General features: G+C 38.4%; 1 protein-coding gene across 1 annotated transcript in view; it reads left to right on the top strand.

The window, feature by feature from the left end:
• Cngb3 (cyclic nucleotide gated channel subunit beta 3) overlaps positions 1 to 22,859 on the top strand; it is a 165,518-nt gene extending 142,659 nt beyond the window's left edge. Inside the window, exons 16-18 of the mRNA XM_046458651.2 lie at positions 18,730 to 18,876; positions 19,748 to 19,943; positions 22,558 to 22,859. Coding sequence (XP_046314607.1) covers positions 18,730 to 18,876; positions 19,748 to 19,943; positions 22,558 to 22,809 — 595 coding nt within the window. The 3' untranslated portion in view covers positions 22,810 to 22,859. The remainder of the gene's footprint in view (positions 1 to 18,729; positions 18,877 to 19,747; positions 19,944 to 22,557) is intronic.
• Positions 22,860 to 23,560: the final 701 nt, after the last annotated feature.

Here is a 23,560-nt window from a genome sequence, read left to right as displayed (position 1 = left end):
ATTTCCTGAGCTTTAGAGATCTTATTGAGAAAGTGTTGTCTGTGTCAATATGTTGGAGTGTTGATCCTTTGTTTTCTTTTAGAAGTTGCATGGTTTCTGGTCTAACTCCGAAGTCTTTTTTTTTTTTAATTTTTATTGTTCGTTGTTCAAAACATTACATAGTTCTTGATATATCATATTTCACACTTTGATTCAAGTGGGTTATGAACTCCCATTTTTACCCCGTATACATATTGCAGAATCACATCGGTTACACATCCACTGATTTACATATTGCCATACTAGTGTCTGTTGTATTCTGCTGCCTTTCCTATCCTCTACTATTCGCCCCTTCCCTCCCCTCCCCTCTTCTCTCTCTACCCCCTCTACTGTAATTCATTTCTCCCCCTTGTTTTTTTCCCTTTCCCCTCACTTCCTCTTGTATGTAATTTTGTATAACCCTGAGGGTCTCCTTCCATTTCCATGCAATTTCCCTTCTCTCTCCCTTTCCCTCCAACCTCTCATCCCTGTTTATTGTTAATCTTCTTCTCATGCTCTTCCTCCCTACTCTGTTCTTAGTTACTCTCCTTATATCAAAGAAGACATTTGGCATTTGTTTTTTAAGGATTGGCTAGCTTCACTTAGCATAATCTGCTCCAATGCCATCCATTTCCCTTCAAATTCTATGATTTTGTCATTTTTTAATGCAGAGTAATACTCCATTGTGTGTAAATGCCACATTTTTTTTATCCATTCGTCTATTGAAGGACATCTAGGTTGGTTCCACAGTCTTGCTATTGTGAATTGTGCTGCTATGAACATCGATGTAGCAGTGTCCCTGTAGTATGCTCTTTTTAGGTCTTTAGGGAATAGACCAAGAAGGGGAATAACTGGGTCAAATGGTGGTTTCATTCCCAGCTTTCCAAGAAATCTCCATACTGCATTCCAAATTGGCCGCACCAATTTGCAGTCCCACCAGCAATGTACAAGTGTACCCTTTTCCCCACATCCTCGCCAGCACTTGTTGTTGTTTGACTTCATAATGGCTGCCAATCTTACTGGAGTGAGATGGTATCTTAGGGTGATTTTGATTTGCATTTCTCTGACTGCTAGAGATGGTGAGCATTTTTTCATGTACTTGTTGATTGGTTTTATGTCCTCCTCTGAGAAGTGTCTGTTCAGGTCCTTGGCCCATTTGTTGATTGGGTTATTTGTTATCTTATTGTTTAATTTTTGAGTTCTTTGTATACTCTGGATATTAGGGCTCTATCTGAAGTGTGAGGAGTAAAGATTTGTTCCCAGGATGTAGGCTCCCTATTTACCTCTCTTATTGTTTCTTTTGCTGAGAAAAAACTTTTTAGTTTGAGTAAGTCCCATTTGTTGATTCTAGTTATTAACTCTTGTGCTATGGGTGTCCTATTGAAGAATTTGGAGCCCGACCCCACAGTATGTAGATTGTAGCCAACTTTTTCTTCTATCAGACGCCGTGTCTCTGATTTGATATCAAGCTCCTTGATCCATTTTGAGTTAACTTTGGTGCATGGCGAGAGAAAGGGATTCAGTTTCATTTTGTTGCATATCGATTTCCAGTTTTCCCAGCACCATTTGTTAAAGATGCTATCCTTCCTCCATTGCATGCTTTTAGCCCCTTTATCAAATATAAGATAGTTGTAGTTTTGTGGATTGGTTTCTGTGTCCTCTATTCTGTACCATTGGTCCACCCACCTGTTTTGGTACCAGTACCATGCTGTTTTTGTTACTATTGCTCTGTAGTATAGTTTATAGTCTGGTATCACTATACCGCCTGATTCACACTTCCTGCTTAGAGTTGTTTTTGCTATTCTGGGTCTTTTATTTTTCCATATGAATTTCATGATTGCTTTATCTATTTCTACAAGAAATGCCGTTGAGATTTTGATTGGCATTGCATTAAACCTATAGAGAACTTTTGGCAATATTGCCATTTTGATGATGTTGGTTCTGCCTATCCATGAACAGGATATATTTTTCCATCTTCTAAGATCTTCTTCTATTTCTCTCTTTGGGGTTCTGTAGTTTTCATTGTATAAGTCTTTCACCTCTTTTGTTAGGTTGATTCCCAAGTACTTTTATTTTTTGAGGATATTGTGAATGGAGTGGTTGTCCTCATTTCCATTTCAGAGGATTTGTCGCTGATATACAGGAATGCCTTTGATTTATGCGTGTTGATTTTATATCCTGCCACTTTGCTGAATTCATTTATTAGCTCTAATAGTTTCTTTGTAGACCCTTTTGGGTCTGCTAGGTATAGAATCATGTCAACTGCAAATAGTGATAATTTAAGTTCTTCTCTTCCTATTTTTATGCCTTTAATTTCTTTCGTCTGTCTAATTGCTCTGGCCAGTGTTTCGAGAACTATTTTGAACAGAAGTGGTGAGAGAGGGCATCCCTGTTTTGTTCCAGATTTTAGAGGGAATGCCTTCAGTTTTTCTCCATTCAGAATGATGCTAGCCTGAGGCTTAGCATAGATAGCTTTTACAATATTGAGGTATGTTCCTGTTATTCCTAGTTTTTCTAAAGTTTTGAACATGAAGGGATGCTGTACTTTGTCGAATGCTTTTTCTGCATCTATCGATATGATCATATGGTTCTTATCTTTAAGTCTATTGATGTGGTGAATAACATTTATTGATTTCCGTATATTGAACCATCCTTGCATCCCAGGGATGAATCCTACTTGATCATGGTGCACAATTTTTTTGATATGTTTTTGTATCCGATTAGCCAGAATTTTATTGAGGATTTTTGCATCTAGATTCATTAGAGATATTGGTCTGTAGTTTTCTTTCTTTGAAGTGTCTTTGTCTGGTTTAGGAATCAGGATGATGTTGGCCTCGTAGAATGCATTTGGAAGTTCTCCCTCTTTCTCTATTTCCTGGAATAGCTTGAAAAGTATTGGTATTAGTTCTTCTTTAAAGGTTTTGTAAAACTGCTGTATACCCATCCGGTCCTGGGCTTTTCTTAGTTGGTAGTCTTTTGATGGCTTCTTCTATTTCCTCAATTGATATTGGTCTGTTTAGGTTGTCTATATCCTCCTGACTCAATCTGGGCAGATCATATGACTTAAGAAATTTATCGATGCCTTCACTATCTTCTATTTTATTGGAGTATGAGGATTCAAAATAATTTCTAATTATCTTCTGTATTTCTGAAGTGTCTGTTGTGATATTGCCTTTTTCATCCCGTATGCTAGTAATTTGAGTTCTCTCTCTTCTTCTATTCATTAGCATGGCTAAGGGTCTGTCGATCTTATTTATTTTTTCAAAGAACCAACTTTCAGTTTTGTCAATTTTTTCAATTGTTTCTTTTGTTTCGATTTCATTAATTTCAGCTCTGATTTTAATTATTTCTTGCCTTCTACTTCTTTTGCTGTTGATTTGCTCTTCTTTTTCTAGGATTTTGAGATGAAGTGTGAGATCATTTATTTGTTGTTTTTTTTTTTTCTTTTTTTAAGGAATGAACTCCAGGCAATGAATTTTCCTCTTAGAACTGCTTTCATTGTGTCCCATAGATTCCGATATGTTGTGTCTGTGTTTTCATTTATCTCTAAGAATTTTTTAATTTCCTCCTTGATGTCTTCTATAACCCATTGATCATTCAGTAACCTATTGTTCATTCTCCAAGTGGTGCATGATTTTTCCTTCCTTCTTTTATCCTTGATTTCCAGTTTCATTCCATTATGATCAGATAAGATGCATGGTATTATCTCTACTCCTTTATAATGTCTAAGAGTTGCCCTGTGACATAATATATGATCTATTTTTGAGAAGGATCCATGTGCTGCTGAGAAAAAAGTGTAACTGCTTGATGTTGGGTGGTATATTCTATATATGTCAATTAAGTCTAGGTTATTAATTGTATTATTGAGTTCTATCGTTTCTTTATTCAACTTTTGTTTGGAAGATCTGTCCAGTGGTGAGAGAGGTGTGTTAAAGTCTCCCATAATTATTGTATAGTGGTCTATTAGACTCTTGAACTTGAGAAGAGTTTGTTTGATGAACATAGCTGCACCATTGTTTGGGGCATATATATTTATGATTGTTGTGTCTTGTTGGTGTATGGTTCCCTTGAGCAGTATGTAATGTCCCTCTTTATCCCTTTTGATTAACTTTGGCTTGAAATCTATTTTATTTGATATGAGTATGGACACTCCTGCTTGTTTCCGAAGTCCATATGAGTGATATGATTTTTCCCAACCTTTCACCTTCAGTCTATGTATGTCTTTTCCTATCAAATGCATCTCCTGTAGGCAGCATATTGTTGGATCTTTTTTCTTTTGATCCATTCTACTAGCCTGTGTCTCTTAATTGGTGAGTTTAAGCCATTAACATTTAGGGTTATTATTGAGATATGGATTGTTCTTCCAGCCATATTTGTTTATTTATGTTACTTAACATGGTTTGTTTTTCCTCTTTGATTATTTTTCCCTTTACTGTACTAACTTCCACTGTTGGTTTTCATTGTTATTTTGCATTTCCTCTTCCTGTAATGTTTTGCCGAGGAATGTGTTTGAGGGAGAGGCTTGTGGGAAGCCGGTGGTGGCAGTTGGGCTCTGAAGGTTTTCCTGAGGAGCTTTTTTGTTTGGCGTGTGTGGTTCTAAAAATAAAGTTCGTTTCTTTTGACAAGTGGCTCCTGAATTGTGCCCAGCCAGACTGCAGCATTTGGTGGGTCGCACGGGGAACGACTGAGGGTAAGTGAGAAGGTAAATTGCTCGCCTCTGAGGGCAGGGCGAGAGGATGGGTAGCCATTTTAAGATTCTTCTTTTGTTATTTTGTTTCACTTTTGTTTTAAGTTGCCTGTCCCTGGAGATGTGTAAGATGGAAGAAAAACCGCTCACATCTGAGGAACAGATAGGGAGAAAGGACGGATGGACATTTCAGGAGGCTATTATAATGATTTTGTGTTGTTCCAATTTTGTTTCACTCTGTTTCAGTTTTGTTAGGCGTTATCTTGTTGGCTTGTATTATGGTAGAAATATGGGATCAGAAATTAGTAAAAAACAAACTGAAAGAGTGTTAAGTAAATTGTTAGAGGAAGGAGGCATCTCAGTAAAATCAAGAACAGTCAGGGCATATGTTGATACAATACAAAAATGTAGCCTGTGGCTTTTTAAGGAGGAGTTGTTAAATATATCACAATGGAACCATCATGGTGAAGATTTAAAAAGAATAGAAAAGAAAAGACCAGGGACTCTGCCAGTTGGCACATTGCCATTGTGGACATTGGTATCTTGTTTGCTTAGTCCAAAGCCTTCAGTTCAGACAAAGGTAGAGGAAGGAGAAGACATAATGATTCAAGAAAAAGAGAAGGTCTCTCAAGTTAGTCAGACAGAGGAAAAGATTCAAGTAAAAGAGAAGGCCTCTCAAGCTAGTCAGACAGAGAAAGAAAGTGTAAAACAGGAAAAGCCATCAGGGGGAAAGTTACAACAGGAGACTGCTACTAACACCTTTCTATCACCAGAGGGTGTAAGTGTCCAACTAACAAGGCCACCTCCATATGCTGGGAGGCTCCCAACCCCCACAGTTGATAGTTGGGATCCTGAGACAAGATCTCAAATATTAACATGCCCTGTATTTGAGGCAGGAGGGCAGCGAATTCACTATGCTTTAAATTTCAAAATAGGGAAGCAGCTAAAAGAGGCTGTAACAACCTATGGTCCTCATGCACCCTTCACTGTAAGCTTGGTCGAATCCATTAACAACTTGAACATGACGCCAGCAGATTGGGCTAATATGAGTAAAGCTGTGCTAAATGGAGGACAATACCTGTTATGGAAGGTTGCCAATGAGGAATTTTGCAAGGAGACAGCTAGGCGAAATGCAGCAGCTGGTTATCCTCAGAGAAATCTAGATATGTTGTTAGGAAGGGGACCTTATGAGGATCAGCAACAACAAATTGCATATGATCCTGGTGTATACGCACAAATTGCTGTAGATGCAATTAAGGCATGGAAGACTTTACAAGGACATGGAGGTTTAAAAGGTCAATTATCTAAGGTAATACAAGGAGCTAATGAATCTTACGCTGAATTTGTAGATAGGCTTATTCAAACAGCTACCAGAGTTTTTGGGAATACAGAACAAGCAATGCCATTACTAAAACACCTGGCTTATGACCAAGCGAATCGTTGGTGCAGAGATATCATTAGACCATGGAAACATGAAGATTTAAACACATATATTAAATTATGTAGAGACATTAATGAACAAGAGCAAGTCGTGACAGCTGCAGTAAAACAGGCTTTAGATGCCAGAGACATTAATGAACAAGGGCAAATTGTGGCAGCTGCAGTAAAACAGGCTTTAGATGCCAGGCCAAGAACATGCTACAATTGTGAACAAACAGGACATTTTAAAAGGAATTTCCCCATAGGAGGAGGGTTTAACAAAACTAGGTATCAAAGGAGTAGAATACCAGGTATTTGCCCACGATGCCGTAGAGGGAGACATTGGGCTAATGAATGCCATTCTCAAACCACCATAGAGGGTACTCCATTATCAAAAAACGAACAAGGACCAGGTGTTTATCCACGATATCATAGAGAAAGGCATCGGGCTCCGTTGCCAAAAAATGGACAGGGTGGCCCAATGCTCCGGGGCCCAAAACCACAATATACGGAGCACTGGAGGAACCCAGCAACCCCATCAGAGTAGTGCCCAGGACACATTGTCCATCAGATCCCTCATCAGACAAACCAGAGGGAGCACAGGGTTGGACATCTGCGCCTCCGCCAGAGCAGTACTAACTACAGAAATGGGAGTTCAAATCATTCCCTCAGGGGTAAAAGGACCTCTTCCCAAATGAACAGTAGGCTTATTATTGGGACACAGCTTTTCTACTCTAAAAGGACTTATGATACATCCTGGGGTAATTGATCCCGACTATGAAGGTGAAATAAAAATTATAGCCAGTTCTCCAAAGGGTATATCAGTAATTTCACCAGGAGATAGAATAGCACAGTTACTAATAATACCCAGCCTACATGATAAATTTTCCAGTCGTGCTGTAGAAAGAGGTTCCAAGGGATTAGGCTCCACAGGTGTAGATTGGGCTATGCTTTCTTTAAATTTAGATTCTCGCCCCATGCTAAAACTAAATTTTCAAGGACATGAATTTAATGGGCTACTGGATACAGGTGCAGACCTTAGCATCATCTCTCGTCAAGAATGGCCAAAACATTGGCCATTACAACAAGCCACTCAAACGCTTTGAGGCCTAGGAGTGGTGACTAATCCCCATAGAAGTGCAATGGTATTAGATTGGAAGGATCCTGAAGGATGTGAAGGAACTATACAGCCATATGTATTGAATAATCTTCCCGTAAATTTATGGTGACGAGATGTCCTAGATCAATTAGGTTTGACATTAACAAAAAACATCAACCAAAATGCACCCACTATTATGACTAGACAAGGTTTTAGGAAAGGAAAAAGATTAGAAAAACAAGAACAAGGTATAGCAGCACCAATACAAATAGATCAAGGAACAGACAGACATGGGTTGGATTTTCATAAAGGGCCACTGAGACAATCAAAATTACTTGGAAATCAGAAAGACCAGTATGGGTTCCTCAGTGGCCCCTGACTAAAGAAAAGATACAAGCAGCCCATGACCTGGTCAAACAACAATTAGCGGAAGGACATATACAACCTTCTGTATCTCCCCATAATACTCCCATTTTTGTCATCAAAAAGAAATCTGGTAAATGGAGATTATTGCAAGATTTAAGAGCCATTAATAATGAGATGGTTATTATGGGACCTGCTCAATCAGGGATTCCTCAATTGTCTGCTTTGCCAAAAACCTGGTATGTTTTAGTTATAGATATTAAAGATTGGTTTTTTTCAATTCCAATTCATCCTGAGGATAGTCCACGTTTTGCATTTACTATCCCTGCACTGAATCATGAAGGTCCTGATCAGAGATATGAATGGAAAGTACTCCCTCAAGGGATGGCTAACAGCCCAACTATGTGTCAAATTTATGTTAACAAAGTAATCCAGCCACTTAGAAATCAAAATCCTGAGCTACAAATAGTTCACTATATGGATGATGTATTATTAGCACACAAAGCTAAAAACACATTGCTAGAATGTTATGCCACACTTACAAACTTATTGAAAAATTATAATCTAGAGATAGCAATAGATAAAGTACAATTAAATTTTCCAATTAATTATTTAGGAGTTCTATTATCCTCAACCATGGTCCGGCCACCAAAAATTCAAATACGAGTAGATCAACTCAAATCACTTAATGACTTTCAAAAGTTATTAGGAGACATAAATTGGATAAGGCCTTATCTAGGTATACCAACAGGAGAGTTGGGACCTTTATTTGATATCCTAAAAGGTCCATCAGATCCAAATTCACCCCGAATGTTAACGCCTGAAGCAAGAAAGGCATTAAAAATCATTGAAACATATATGGAAAATATGCATTTGGATAGAATTGATATAAGTTTGCCTTTATTATTTATTGTACTAACAACAAAAAATATTCCTACAGGAGTATTTTGGCAAGAAGGTCCATTATTATGGATACATTTATCTTATTCTCCTAACACTATCCTTACTAGATATCCTGAGGCTGTAGGACAATTAATACTCAAAGGAATAAAAGCAGCAAAGGGAGTGTTTGGAATTTTCCCAATAAAATTATTACTCCATATACTATGAATCAAATTGATGAGTTAGCTAATGAGTTAAATACTTGGGCAATAATCATGTGCAAATCTAATGTTTCATTTGATAACCACTTACCATCTAATCCTTTATTGTCTTTTTGGTCATTGCATCCTGTAATTTTTCCAAAAATGACAAGAAAAACACCTATCATGAATGCTCCAAATATATTCACTGATGGGTCAAATAATGGTACAGCAGCAATAGTTACACCTGATCAAACTTTTACATTTTTAGTACCCAAACAATCAGCTCAAAAGGTAGAGCTTAATGCAGTATTACAAGCTTTTGTGATGTTTAAAGATTCTGTATTTAATTTATTTTCCGATAGTCAGTATATAGTTAATGTTATAGTATCCCTTGAAGATGCTGGTAGGATTTCCCCTTCCTCTACTGTTTTCTCTTTGCTTTCCACTATACAAAGTCTAATCTGGGACAGAAAAGATCCATTCTTTATAGGACATATCAGGGCACATACAGGATTGCCTGGAGCCCTTAGTTTGGGCAATGATTTAGCAGATAAAACTACACATGACATACATATTTTCTCTACACTAGAAGAAGCTATAAATTTTCATAAAAAGTTCCATGTCAATGCTAATACTTTACAAAAGCATTTTAAAATAACTAAGGAACAAGCTAGACAAATAATAAAACAATGTCAAAATTGTGTGACCTTTTTACCACAAGTTAATCTTGGAGTCAATCCTAGAGGATTGATACCTAACCATATTTGGCAGATGGACATCACACACTTGCCAGAATTTGGAAAATTAAAATATTTGCATGTTACAGTTGATACTTCTTCTGGATTTTTGATGGGCTCCCTTCATGCCAGAGAAAAAACTAAAGATGTTATAGCTCATTGCTTACAAAATTTTGCCACTGTGGGCGTTCCAAAACAGTTAAAAACAGATAATGCCCCTGGTTATACTTCTACCTCTTTTAAACAATTTTGCTCAACATTTGGCATTACTCATATAACAGGAATCCCATACAATCCACAGGGACAAGGCATAGTTGAAAGAGCTCATCAAACTATTAAAATGTACTTATTAAAGCAAAAAGACGGAATTGGGAAGGGGTATATATTCCCCAAAGATAAACTTAAAATAACCCTTTTTACTCTAAACTTTTAAAATTTGGATTCATCAGGACTTAGTGCTGCGGAAATGCATATGTGTCCAAAAAATGTACATAACCCCAAAGTACTTTGGAAGAATATTCTAACAGGACAATGGAAAGGTCCTGACCCGGTAATTGTCTGGAGTCGGGGGACTGTTTGTGTGTTTCCACAGGGAGAACAGCAACCGATTTGGATTCCAGAAAGATTAACTAAGGTCCTGACCCAGTGATTGTCTGGAGTTGGGGGTCTGTTTATGTGTTTCCACAGGGAGAACAGCAGCCGATTTGGATTCCAGAAAGATTATCTAAAGCGATTTCTACAGACCAAAAAGAAGATGATTTGGCTCAAATCCATAACAACTGATATCCAAAACTCCAGTTTGGCTATTCTTACATCTGCGACAGAACCAGGATGCTTTTTTCAATATCTATTTTATTATTGTCCTTTGCCATATCATGAAGTTCTATTTTGTTTTTTGAGCTCATACAGACCTAGGTTAATGTTTTGCTGATCAGTTCTATTTTTTTGACTATAGAGTTTTTAAACATTGCAATGGAGATTTCACCTGTAAAAAGTTATAAGGCCTTTACTATTATGTTATGTGTTGTATGTATTATATTATGTGTGCACACTTGTGTTTTGTGTTATATGTTTGAATGTACGTATGTCCATATATCATATATGATGAGCGCTCATGAAAAAATGGATCCAAATTTTTTTTCACGTGATTTAAATGGTTTAATTTAAATTGGGTAAACAGCTGTTGAGGATTGTTTTAATATATGAACAAAAAAGGAGGTTAACAGATCTGTTTGTTTACTTTCACCTTTCTTTTTCATTATGTTTAATAATTCTGTTGAAGATAAGGTACATTGTTAAGAAAATTGTTTTCTAAAAAAAAAAAGAAAAAAGAAAAGAAAATTGTATTTTGCATTGTGAAATCACTTGTGGTACTGTTGGGGTATTTATGCTGATGGTGTCATCGGTGGTACAATTTTTCCAAAAGGAGCCATCACTGAACTGCTTGCAGAACTTGCCTGGACTATGTATCACTTGTATGCATTGTGAACTCACCTGTATGCATTGTGAACTATCTGTTGGTGCAGCGACTTGTGGTAGTGTTGGGGTATTTTTACTGATGATGTCATCGGTGGTACAATTTTTCCAAAAGGAGCCATCAATTGGCTTGGTGCATCTTCCTCCCTTCTGCTTGTCATGGTCGTTCAGCTAAAATTTGGAGGCGGACAGAGGTGAGGCAAAGAACCTCACCCCCCCAGCTGATACAAAGACCTATCCACAGGTGTGGCTGTATACTGGACCGGTAGTCAGTGACGGGTAAGATCCAATTGCAATGGTACCAACTTAAGACAGGAGGCTGACGCCTTGAGGTCAGCTCATCCAATAACGGGTAAGGACCATATGTACTATTGGACAACCTAAGGCAGGCACGGTCCCTAAGCCACATGCTTGTTGTTTAAACAGAGAGGGGGAGATGTTGAGAGCCACAGCCGAAGGGGCCCCAGAAAACTTTCAGACTGCCAGCTGATGATTGGCTCACAGCGGCCCCAGCAACTTCTAGCTGATTGGCTCCTCTGCGGTGATGCTCATTGAGCTGTTTCCCCGCCCTTTCAGACTGCCAGCTGATGATTGGCTCACAGCGGCCCCAGCAACTTCTAGCTGATTGACTCCTCTTCGGTGATGCTCATTGGGCTGTTTCCCTGCCCTTTCAGACCACGGAGCTGCTCATTGGGGGACTTTTTTGGCTCTGCCCACGCGACCCAGCCAATCGGCCTCAAGAGCAGGAGGATTGTGGGAGGTGGAGGTGTTTGTGTTTGAGGGAGAGGCTTGTGGGAAGCCGGTGGTGGCAGTTGGGCTCTGAAGGTTTTCCTGAGGAGCTTTTTTGTTTGGCGTGTGTGGTTCTAAAAATAAAGTTCGTTTCTTTTGACAAGTGGCTCCTGAATTGTGCCCAGCCAGACTGCGGCATTAGTTTTGAAGAGATGGTTTTATAGCTGCAAATATTTTTAACTTTTGTTTATCGTGAAAGGTTTTAATTTCCTCTACCATCCTGAAGCTTAATTTCGCTGGATACACAATTCTTGGTTGGAACCCATTTTCTTTCAGCGTTTGAAATATGTTGTTCCAGGATCTTCTAGCTTTCAGAGTCTGTGTTGAAAGATCAGCTGTTATCCTGATTGGTTTATCCCTAAATGTAATCTGCTTCCTTTCTCTTGAAGCTTTTAGAATTCTCTCCTTATTCTGTATGTTGGGCATCTTCATTATAATGTGTCTAGGTGTGGATCTCTTATGATTTTGCACATTCAGTGTCCTGTAGGCTTCTATGATTTGGGATTCTGTCTCATTCTTCAAGTCTGGGAAGTTTTCTCATATTATTTTGTTGAACAGATTGCTCATTCCTTTGGTTTGGACCTCTATACCTTCCTGTATCCCAATGACTCTTAAATTTGGTCTCTTGATGTTATCCCAAATTTCTTGGATGTTCTGCTCATGGTTTCTTAACAGTCTCGCTGAGCTGTCTATGTTCTTTTCAAGTTGAAATACTTTGTCTTCATTGTCTGATGTTCTATCTTCTAAGTGTTCTACTCTGCTGGTAGTATTCTCATTTGAGTTTTTAAGTTGGTTTATTGCTTCCTGCATTTCTAGGATTTCTGTTTGTTTGTTTTTTATAACCTCTATCTCCCTATATAGTTGATCTTTTGCTTCTTGGATTTGTTTATGTAACTCATTGTCGAAGTGATCTTTCATTGTCTGATTTTGCTGTCTAATGTCTTCCTTGAGACTCCAGATCATCTGAAGCATGTAAATCCTGAATTCTTTATCTGACATTCCATCTGCTGCAGATATTACCTCTTCTAACGTTGAGTTGACCTGCATTGCTCGTGGTCCTTTCTTTCCTTGTCTTTTCATACTGCTTGTGTTTCTTTCTGCTTGGTGAAACTGTTGTGTTATTGAATTTTCCCCCTGTATATTTATATTGCTCTTGTATAGTTGCAAAGTCTCCCTTGCATGGGCGGGCAGTGGCTGTGCTCCTCCTCCAATTGGGGTAATCTGTCTATCTCGCCGGTGGGCTGCTGGGCCCCTTCTCCAAGTCGCGTGGTCTGCCTACCTTGCGGGCAACGGCTGGGCCCCTCCTCCAATAGGGATGATCTGTCTACGATGCTGGCAGGCCGCTGGGCCTATTCTCCAGGTTGCAGGTCTGCCTACCTTGCAGGCGCAGGCAGCGGCTGTGCCCCTCCTCCAATTGGGGTGATCTTTCAACTAGGCCGGCATGCCACCGGGCCCCTTCTCCGGGACGCGTGGTCTGCCTACCTTGTGGGCGGCAGCTGGGACCTTCCTCCAATTGGGGTGATGTGTCTACCACGCTGGCGGGCCACTGGGCCTGCTCCGCAGGTCGGTCGCAGTTCTGTCCACCTTGCAGGCGCGGGCGGCAGATCTGCTCCACCACTCCTCCAATTGGGATGATGTGTCTACCACGCCTGTGGGCCCCTGGGCCTGCTCCGCCGGTCGGTCCTAACTCCGAAGTCTTTGTCCCATTTTGAGTTGACTTTTGGACAGGGTGAGCAATAAGGATCGAGTCGCATTCTTCCACATATGGATAACCAATTTTCCCAGCACCATTTGTTAAAAGGCTATCTTTTCTTCAACGTATGTTTTCGGCTCCTTTGTCAAGGGTCAAATGACCATACATGTGTGGGTTTGTCTCTGTGTCTTCTATTCTGTACCACTGGTCTATATGTCTATTTTTGTACTAGTATCATGAAGTTTTAATTACAATAATTCTGTAGTATAATTTGGAGTTGGGTATTGTGATGCCTCCAGCATTGCTTTTTTGCTTAGAACAGCAAATTATTTCCTTTCCTCTTTAATTTCTCCTTTATTTTCCTTCACAATAAGCAAAACTTTCCCCAAAAAACACAGCAGATGAGTGGCAAAATTACCATATTTATTGAATTTCTTTACTAACATACTATTAGACTTTTAAAATACAATATTTTTAGAAATATATAAATTCAATTATTTTGCATTCATGTGAAATTTCAAAACAGTACTGGAATATTGTTCTTTCTAATTGGCAGCACATAAAATGCCATGTGTGGCAGCCTTGAATAAAAGCTTGGAATTAGTGAATGACTAGAGATTATAAGAATATTTTAGCTCTTTCTGAAAACAATACACACACATATGCCTATATATTATATATGCTATTTATGCATGTGTGTAGTCCATTTTCTGCTGCTATAACAAAATACCTGAAATTAGGTAATTCATAAAGAATAGAAGTTTATGTGGCTCACAGTTCTGGGATGTGCTTCCCCAGTAGGCAAATACAAGTAGGCATCAGCATCTTCTTCATATCTGGAAAGGGCCCTCTGGCTACATCATAACTTGGCAGAGGCATCCCATGGCCAGATAGAGCAAGCATGCAGGCTCTTCTTATTAAGCTGCTTATGCCATCATGAGGGCCCTATCTGCATGACTTTATCTACTTCTAATTAGCTGCCCAAATCCCCCACCTCCAAATATCATTAACATATGAATTTTAGAAACATGTTTCCATACATGAACTTTGGAAAACACTTTCAAACTGTAGGGGTGTGTGTGTGTGTGTGTGTGTGTGTGTAGGGGTGTGTCCAAATGCTGTTTGTTGCCCACATACAGGTTCTCTCACATAGACTTTGCATATCCTCTCTCTCTGTGACATGCACACAACCATTTTGGTTCACTCACCCAAATTTAGCACACTATTCCAAAATAAGTAGCATGATGTCTAGCTGCACACCACACAGTAGGGTTTAAAACTGCTCAGACAGAATTTTTATATAATTGTAGCTTCTTCATAATTCAAAGTCAGCATTCTGCAAATAGCTAGTTCTTCTGGAAGATAATCAGATCCTATAACAGTTATTAAAGATGGCTTTCTTTCCATGGGAGAGATTAGTAACCTGTTCATAGACACATTTTAATAAATAGTATTATTTGGCATGGTAGAGTTATTTGATTCTAAAGCCTGAATTCTTTTCACAAACTCATTCCATGCTTTAATAATTCTTCCCTTTCCCTCCTTCACCTCACTGTGTTGAATACACAGTAGAGACTTAATCAGTACTTGAAATGATTAAATTGAAAATTCAAAAGTCCTTGAGTTACTGTCTAAGGTCACAGCAAACAGAGGTGGGTCTAGGATTAGAACCAATTCCTTTGCTTCCCTGGTCCATTGCTCTATTCACATTTTTATTTAACCTGGGGACTTTTCACATTAACCTCCTATTTGTCCTCCAGCATGGACTCTTTGAGAAACTCTATGTGGGGTTGGGAATATTTAGGGACCTCCTTACTAAGCAATTTAGTGAGTGAAACTTTCCATTGGTGGAATGCTGGAGAAGCATTTTGTGGACAAGAGGGGGGAAGAGATGCTATTTTAAACATTGCTGATAGAGTTTGGGCAAAATCCATCTGGCAGACAGACTATTTCCTCCGTTCAAAAACTCATCAAGCACTCCAAACGTGTAACCTGTAGGCAAGTTTAATTAAAGCTTGAGAAATCTCAAAATAACCTGACATTTAAATATGTTATTTCCGTTCTCCTCTTTTAGTCTGACATACTCACAGAGGCATGCTCAGGTTCAAATTAAGCTCCCTAATTCCATCCAGCACTGCCTAACTAGTGGAACACCCTGTGTTCAAGGCTACAGGAAAATGAATGAAATCAATTTATCTAATTGTTGTCTGTTGAATATTAATATCAGAGACATGTAGCAAAGGAGATAGGAATTCAAGTAAATAAATGTGAAAAAATGATTGTGATGGTAGATGATAGATAATAGAATGATACATAGATACATAGATAGAAGGGGTAAATTTTGATTTATCTTGTCTTTTTCTGGTTAAGACAGAGCTTGCCTTGAAAAGAACCTTAGGAAAGGACTAAAGTAGTGGTTTTTGCCATGTAGCAAAAGAAATGAAAGGTAAAATCAGTGAGCAAAATCAGTAGGCATTAATATAGTCACCCTTTAGGATTCAAGAGTATACCTTCTGTCTTAAAGGAGTCATTCCATTCTTAAGGGGTCTAGAGATTCCTGGACTACCCTCCCCAACCCCATCCTCAGTGTCAGGTACAGATAAGTGGCCAACTCTGATGCCCTAAGGTGGCCTTACATTAGGTTTCTCACCCCTCTTTTCTTTCCTTCCTGCTGTGGTTTTAATTTAACATATTAGGTGATTCAGTTTTCTTTCCCCTCTTAGCATACAAATTATACTTATTTCTTAAGTTAAATGGCTGTCCTAAAGTTTTCAATGTACATTTTCAGCTAATTTAAGCCTATCTTCAATAACACGAAAATATTTCACATGTAGAACTGTTACATTAGGACAGAGCATTCCCAATCCATCCCTACATCCCTTATGACATTATCACTCATATTTACCCATATGCTAGTATTACCACATACACTGCTACTCTGTTAAATATCTTTTTGATATCTTAATGAGAAAAATAAAATATTTCATTTGTTTTTGTCAGGTTTTTTCACTGCTGCTACCCAAAGACCTGATGAAAACAATTTTAGAGAAGGAATGTTTATTTGACACTCATGGTTTCAAAGGTCTCAATCCACAGACAGCTAGCTCCATTGCTCTTGGGCCCTAAGTGAGGCAAAACACCATGATTAAAGAGTGTGGTGGAGGAAAACAGCTCAGGAAATGGCACCAGGAAGCAAAGTGACTCCAGTCGCCAGGTACAGAATATATACTCCAAAGGTATGCCCCCCAATGATCCACCTCCTCCAGCCACACCTCACAAGCCTACAGTTACCGCCCAGTTAATCCCTATCAGCAGATTAATGCATTGATTGGGGAAAAGCTGTCATAACCCCATCATTTCATCTCTAAGCCCTCTTGCATTGTCTCACACATGAGCTTTTGGGGGACACCTCACATCTAAACCATAACATTATTTTATCTTCATTTCCTCCTAGAACAGAGTTCCTCATCTATATGATTTTCCTTCTCCCTGAAAATTTTACCATTTCTGGCCAGACAGATCTCCCTCTTTTTTTTTCTTATTCTGGGAAAAAATCTTTGTTTCTTCTTTACTTTTGAAGGATACTTTCATTGGATATAAAATTCTAAATTAGTACTTTTTTCTTTTGACATTTTAAATATTTCACTCCACTCTCTGGCTTGCATGATTTCTGATGAGAAATCTTCTGTAATTTTTATCATTGTCTCTCTGCAGCTTAGACATTTTCCTCCCTCTGGAGTCTTTCAATATTTTCTCTTTTGTCTTTGGTTTCCTGTGGTTTGAATATGATATGCCCGGGAATAGTTCCTTTGTTTGGAAAATTTCTGGGCCATTATTACTTCAAATATGTCTTTTGTTCTTCTTAGGGCATTTCAATTATGTGTACATTTCAGCTTTCAAAATTATCTCACAGTTCTTTATTTTCAGTTCTGTTTAATCTTCCACATTTCAGCCTGGAAAGTTTCTATAAATGTATCTTTAAGCTCCCTGTTATGGTTTAGATATGAGATGTCCCTCAAAAGCTCATTTGTGAGACAGTGCAAGGTTTAGAGGTGAAGTGATTGGGTTATAAGAGCCTTAACCCAATGAATGAGCAGTAGCTGAAGACAGGTAGGATGTGACTGGTGAAGGTAGGTCATTGGGGGCATGCCTTTGAGACATGTATTTTGTCCCTAGTGAAGTCTCTCTCTCTCTCTCTCCCTCCCTCCCTCCCTCCTTCCCTCCCTTCCTCTCTCTCCTTCTCAGAGGCCATGTCCTGACCTGCTCTCCTCTGCCACATTATTCCACCATGGTGTTCTGCCTCACCTTGAGCCCCCAGGAATAGAGCTAGCTGTCAATGGACTGAAACCTTTGAAATCATGAGTCCCCAAATCAACTTTTCCTCCTCTAATTGTTTTTGTCAGGTTTTTTGATTACAATAATGAAAAAGCTGACTAAAACTCTCATGGATTCTTTCTTGGACCAGTCTACTGACTGATATGTCTGTCAGAAGCATTCTTCATTTCTGCTACAGTTATTTTTAAAATCTATCATTTCCTTTGGATTCTGTCATTTCATTTTCACCTGTCTGCTTGCACTTCTCACCTGTTCTTGCATGTCATCTACTTTTCCCATTAGATTTTTTAACATATTAACCATGGTTTTTGTTGTTGTTATTTTCACTGCCTAGGAGTTCTGGCAGCTGTGCAATCTCAACCTGTTTCTAATGCTAGCTTTGTCTCGTCAGACTGCATTTTTTTTCTTGCCCTCTAACATTCCCTGTAATCATTGTTGAAAGCAGAAATGATGTGCCAGATCATAGAAATGAAGGTAGAATTTGCCTTTTGTGTGAACTTTTATGCTAATCTGACCAGGAGTTGGGCTATGTTAATGTTTGCTATAGCATAGATGTCAGAAGATTCAAATTCCTCTTATGTTCCTGTTTTTGTCTTCTTAAGAAAGCAAAAGGAATACCTGGCTTTCTTAAGTATTCCTCATCAGAGGGAGTTTACACCTTGCGGCTGCTTCAGCTATAACTCACCATTATTATATAGGTGTCCTGCTGTTGGGGGGAAGGCAATGTGTAAGGAAGAGAAGACAACCTAAAGTCTTGTAAGCATCAGTCTTTAGGGGTATGTGTCCTTGTGCTATGATCTTCCAGGTGTTTCTTAGCTTTCCATCTCCTTTAGATAAAACAGGAGGGTTTGAGGGATTGCATTAGGAGAAATACTCTTCACTTGGGTGAGATAAGTATTTTCCCCTGAATATGAGGCCTATGTTATGGACAACAAATGTACTGAATAATAATTGTTATTTATTTTTCAAAACATCTCCATGAAGTAAGAGTGAAACTGGTGGCCAAGACTCATTTTTCTCTCTTACAGCCTTCTGGCATCAGGAGGAGGAAACCGTCGAACTGCCAATGTGGTGGCCCATGGGTTTGCCAATCTTCTAACTCTGGACAAAAAGACCCTCCAAGAAATTCTAGTACATTATCCAGATTCTGAAAAGCTCCTCATGAAGAAAGCTAGGTATAACTTTTAAAAACCCAATAGAGGAGCCAGGCATGGTGATGCACACCTATAATCCCAGTGGCTCAGGAGGTTGAGGCAGGAGGATGGCAAGTTCAAAGCCAGCCTCAGCAATTTAGCAAGGCCTTAAGGAAGATCCTGTGTCAAAATAAAACAGGCTAGGAATGTGGCTTAGTGGTTAAGTGTCCCTGGGTTCAATCCCTGCCTCCCCCCAAAAAAAGAACAAAGACAATAGAGGTAGGGACCCATAATCCCAGAAACTCAGAAGGCTGATTCAGGACAATCACAAGTTCAAGGTCAGTGTCATAAATTTGGGAAGGACCGCCCCCCCCAAGCAACTTAGTGAGACTCTTTCTCAAAATAAAAAATAAAAAGAGATGAAGATGTAGCTTAGTGGTAAATCACCCTGGGTTCAAACCTCAGTATAAAAAACAAAAAATAAAAAGCCCAGGGACTGGGGATGTGGCTCAAGCGGTAGCGCGCTCGCCTGGCATGCGTGCGGCCCTGGTTCGATCCTCAGCACCACATACAAACAAAGATGTTGTGTCCGCCAAAAACTAAAAAATAAATATTAAAAAATTCTCTCTCTCTCTCTCTCTCTCTCTCTCTCTCTCTCTAAAAAATAAAAATAAAAAAAAAATAAAAAGCCCAATAGAGTTTGACACAGTTGGTTTTACTGTATAAAATCTAAGCTGAGGATAAATTTGGTATGATTGCCATCAACTCTCTTCATGAGATATGCTTAAGTACAGCTGTTAATGCTGGAACCCGTTGAAAGCTGACAGGTAGGAGAAATTACATATTTTCTGGTAGATTTTGTCAGAAAACTCTCACAGAGCTACCTAAAACTGTTTTCCTCTCCTGTCTACAGAGTGCTTCTAAAGCAGAAGGGTGCTAACAAAGAAGCAACCCCTCCAAGAAAAGGCCTTGCCTTTCTCTTTCAACCAAAAGAAAAGACACCGAAAATGTTTAGAGCTCTCCTGGGAGGGACAGGAGATATTGGGAGACTGCTCAAACTGAAGAGAGAACAAGCAGCTCAGGTAACAAGGCAGAACCAGTTGAGGGAAGTAATGGAGAGAGCTCCTACTCTAATTCCACTTCAGATGGTAGGATAATTTGGGAGAATCTAATACTAATGATTACTCCTATATGTATAACATTTATTATTATTTGAACTGTGTCCCCACATACCATCACATGTAGTACTCCTCACTTCATTGTATTTAAATACAGTTGGTCCTCATCATTTATGGATTCTATTTGTGAATCTGCCTTCTCATTATAATTTATTTCTGGCCCGAAATCAATACTCATGAGGCTTTTGTGGTCATTTGCAGACAAGTGCACATGCAGAGTGGCAATAAACTCAAGTTGCCTGCTACATACACTTCCCGCCAAGGTCAAACAAGGAGACACTCTACCTTCTTGTTTCAGCCCTTAAAACACTATAAATTAGTAACATTTTATGCAATCTATTTGGCGCCATATTTTTTTGAATTGTGTACTGCTTGTGGGTGGGGCGGGAGAGTGAGAAAAAGAGAGATATTTTGCTTTTTAAAATGGTTCCCAAGTGTAGTGCTGGCATTTAAAGCTCCTAAATGCAGAAATGCCTTACAGAGAAAATATATGTGTTAAGTAAGTTTCATTTAGTAACTAATTAGTGTTTTTGTCCATGAGTTCAATGTAATGGATCAATAATTCACCAAATTAATACATTAGATAAAGTATGGTGGTACATGACTGTAATCTCAGCAACTTAGAAGGCTGAGGCAGGAAGATGGCAAGTTCAAAGCCAGCCTGGGAAACTTGGGGAGCCACTGTCTCAATAAAAAGGCTGGGGTTGTAGTTCAGTGATAGAACATCTCTGGGTACAATCCTCAGAATGAATGAATGAATAAATAAATAAATAAGCCCTAAACAGAAACATATATGAAGCGGTTATGTACTGATCAGTTGACAAAAATGGTGTGGCCCTAGGCATATAGGAACCTCACCCTAGGAGCGATGTTCAGCATTAGTTCACATGTTCATGGCGACTTTATAAAACAAAACTTTGATGAGCAATGAGAATCAACAGTACACATACACACACACATATATATAGGTATATAAGCATATACATATAAATATATAAGCCATTATATATATATATAATATATATATATATATATATTTATATTATATAATACAATATAATATAAATATAAATATACAAGCCATTCTACCAACATGCCAATAAAATTTTTACTAAACAATCAATATATATTAAATATATTTCAAGTCAAAAATTACAGATTTCATCCAAGTCCTTCATGCTAAAGAAAAAACCAAGACCCAGATTAAGAAATTTGGATAAGATCACAATTAGTTATAGGGTAAAAATCTACTACTCTACTACCCAGTGTTCAGACTTTACCACTTCGACTTCTAATTCCCAGAAATATAAAGTCATTCAAATGTTGTTTTTTGCTCCTCTTTTAAATTTTTGTTTCTATATTTATTTAATTCTCATAATAAATCTATGAAAGCAGATATTGAGAAACAGAATGGGAATTCAGGTTTTCTACATCTAGTCATTATGTTATCTCTAAAAATACTAGAAATGGGCAGCTGTGGACCTTTTAGAAATGAGTGAAACAAATATCACAAAATCAATCACAGTCAAGAAACTAAAACTTACCTCTTACTTTTCCACATACACAACACTGTTGTAAAAATTAGGGGTGTTGTGTAAATCAAATGCCTCATTTATATCAATACTGAAATAATAATTTTCACAAAGAACATATGATGATAGAGAAATACACAACTAAATTTCTTAAAATTCTCAACTTTGGTGGCACTTGCCTGTAATCTCAGCAACCCTGGAGGCCGAGGTAGGAGGATCACAAGTTCAAGGCCAGCCCTGGCCACTTAGTGAAACCCTGTCTCAAAATAAATAGTACAGTACCCCTGGTTCAATCCTGAGAACCACGTCGGGGGGTACCTCAAAGATTCTCAACTTCACCTGTGCACATTTACATCTTGAGAAGGTCTCTTTTAAGTTTATCCCAAGCATCACCAGTAAGGAACTTAGTAGGATTTTTACCATGAAATTTCTATAGATAACACTAAATATGAAAGGTTCAAAAATGATAACTTAAGCACTCATGAGACAAATGGAGAAAATTGTGCTAGGAAGAAATATGAGTTTCTCCAAGAGGGTCTCCCTTGAGCTTCTGCAGAAGGAAAAAATAGACGTTCTATAGTATTTTTACATGGCATTTGGTTAATACTATGTTTTATTAAAATATACATATTTAAAATTTCAACTTCACAAAATAAATGAAATAAGTAAAAACTCAAAAACCAAAAGCAAAGAGTCCTGAGCATTGAGTCTAATAAATCTAAGAGTATGAGGACCAATCGGAAGAGAATTCTTTGACGGGGACAGAAAATGAAATCTAGACTAACCCTGTAAACCAAATGCAACAACTCAGCTTCATTCTACAGCGGAACATTTAGTGAATGATAGAAGCAAGTCAGACATGATTTCCATATTCAGTCAATTCTGATAACCTTTGTCTTGGCAGGAACCATTGTATGCTAATCAAGATTCCAATGTCCTTGCTTATGATTTCAATACCAATTCTTTGTAACTGCTTCTTCCAGGAAAAATGTGAATCCCCCAAAGAAGAAGAGGATAAAGGAAAAGAAAATGCAGATAAAGGAAAAGAAAATGAAGATAAAGGAAGCGAGCCAGCTGAAAAAACACCGGACAAATCCAAATGTAAAGAAAGTTCTATTGCAGCAGAGGAAATGCCCCCCTCAGTTGAAAGGGCAGTTTTACCCAGAGGAACTTCTAATCAATCACTCATCATCAGCATGGCTCCTTCTGCTGAGGCCGGGGAGGAGGTCCTGACTATTGAAGTCAAAGAAAAGGCTGAGCAATAGATGTTTGATTATCTTTAGATGTAATCTAGCTAGTTCCCAGGATTTTAGCTTAAATTAATGATGGGAGATGACCTTGCTATGACCCTTGAGAAAACCATAGGCAAATCCCTAGCTTAGTTTTTAAGACTTATCAGAGAGTGTGATTTTATGTAGTGGCATTAAGATGTTTTTTTAAATTTCTGTTCACCAATGTTGTTAGTTTTGAGCAATTGCCATTTCTTCTAAGCATATGTAGTATGTTCCCTTCACCCCTTATGTTTTATTCTGGTAATGTTTCTTCTTCCTTCCATTTTGATTAGCTTGGTCATGGCTCTGATGTGATTCGTTATCCTTTGTCTTGTGCATTTCTTGTGTGTAATTTCTGGTAGAGCACTTCTATTCTTGGCTAACTGTTCTATGTATAGAGGGGTATAGGATCTTAATAAACTAGGTTAAAATCAGATGATTTCCACTCAAACAAGGATGAGGAGTCACTAAAATATCAAATCAACCCCAGAAAGAAAGCAGAGACCATAGAGCCTTCTGAATGAGACACCTGGTTTTCAGACCAGTCCACTGAAGATCAGTAATTGTCAGGAGGACTAACAAACTGACTGGCAAAATCACATTGTAGAAACATGTTAGAAAAATTATTCCCTTTTCCAAAGACACAAACTTTAATATTTTCCCTTATACCAACTTCAGCCATCATCTATCTAGCTCTTCTGGGCCAACAGTCAGACTGGAGAAACCAGACTGTCCCCATCTTCAT

Source organism: Marmota monax, unplaced genomic scaffold, assembly GCF_021218885.2.
Source record: "Marmota monax isolate L192 unplaced genomic scaffold, Marmota_monax_Labrador192_F-V1.1 WCK01_AAM20220418_F8-fsc00147, whole genome shotgun sequence".
NCBI classification, from domain to species: Eukaryota; Metazoa; Chordata; class Mammalia; order Rodentia; family Sciuridae; genus Marmota; species Marmota monax.
This window is presented reverse-complemented; position numbering and strand designations above follow the sequence as displayed.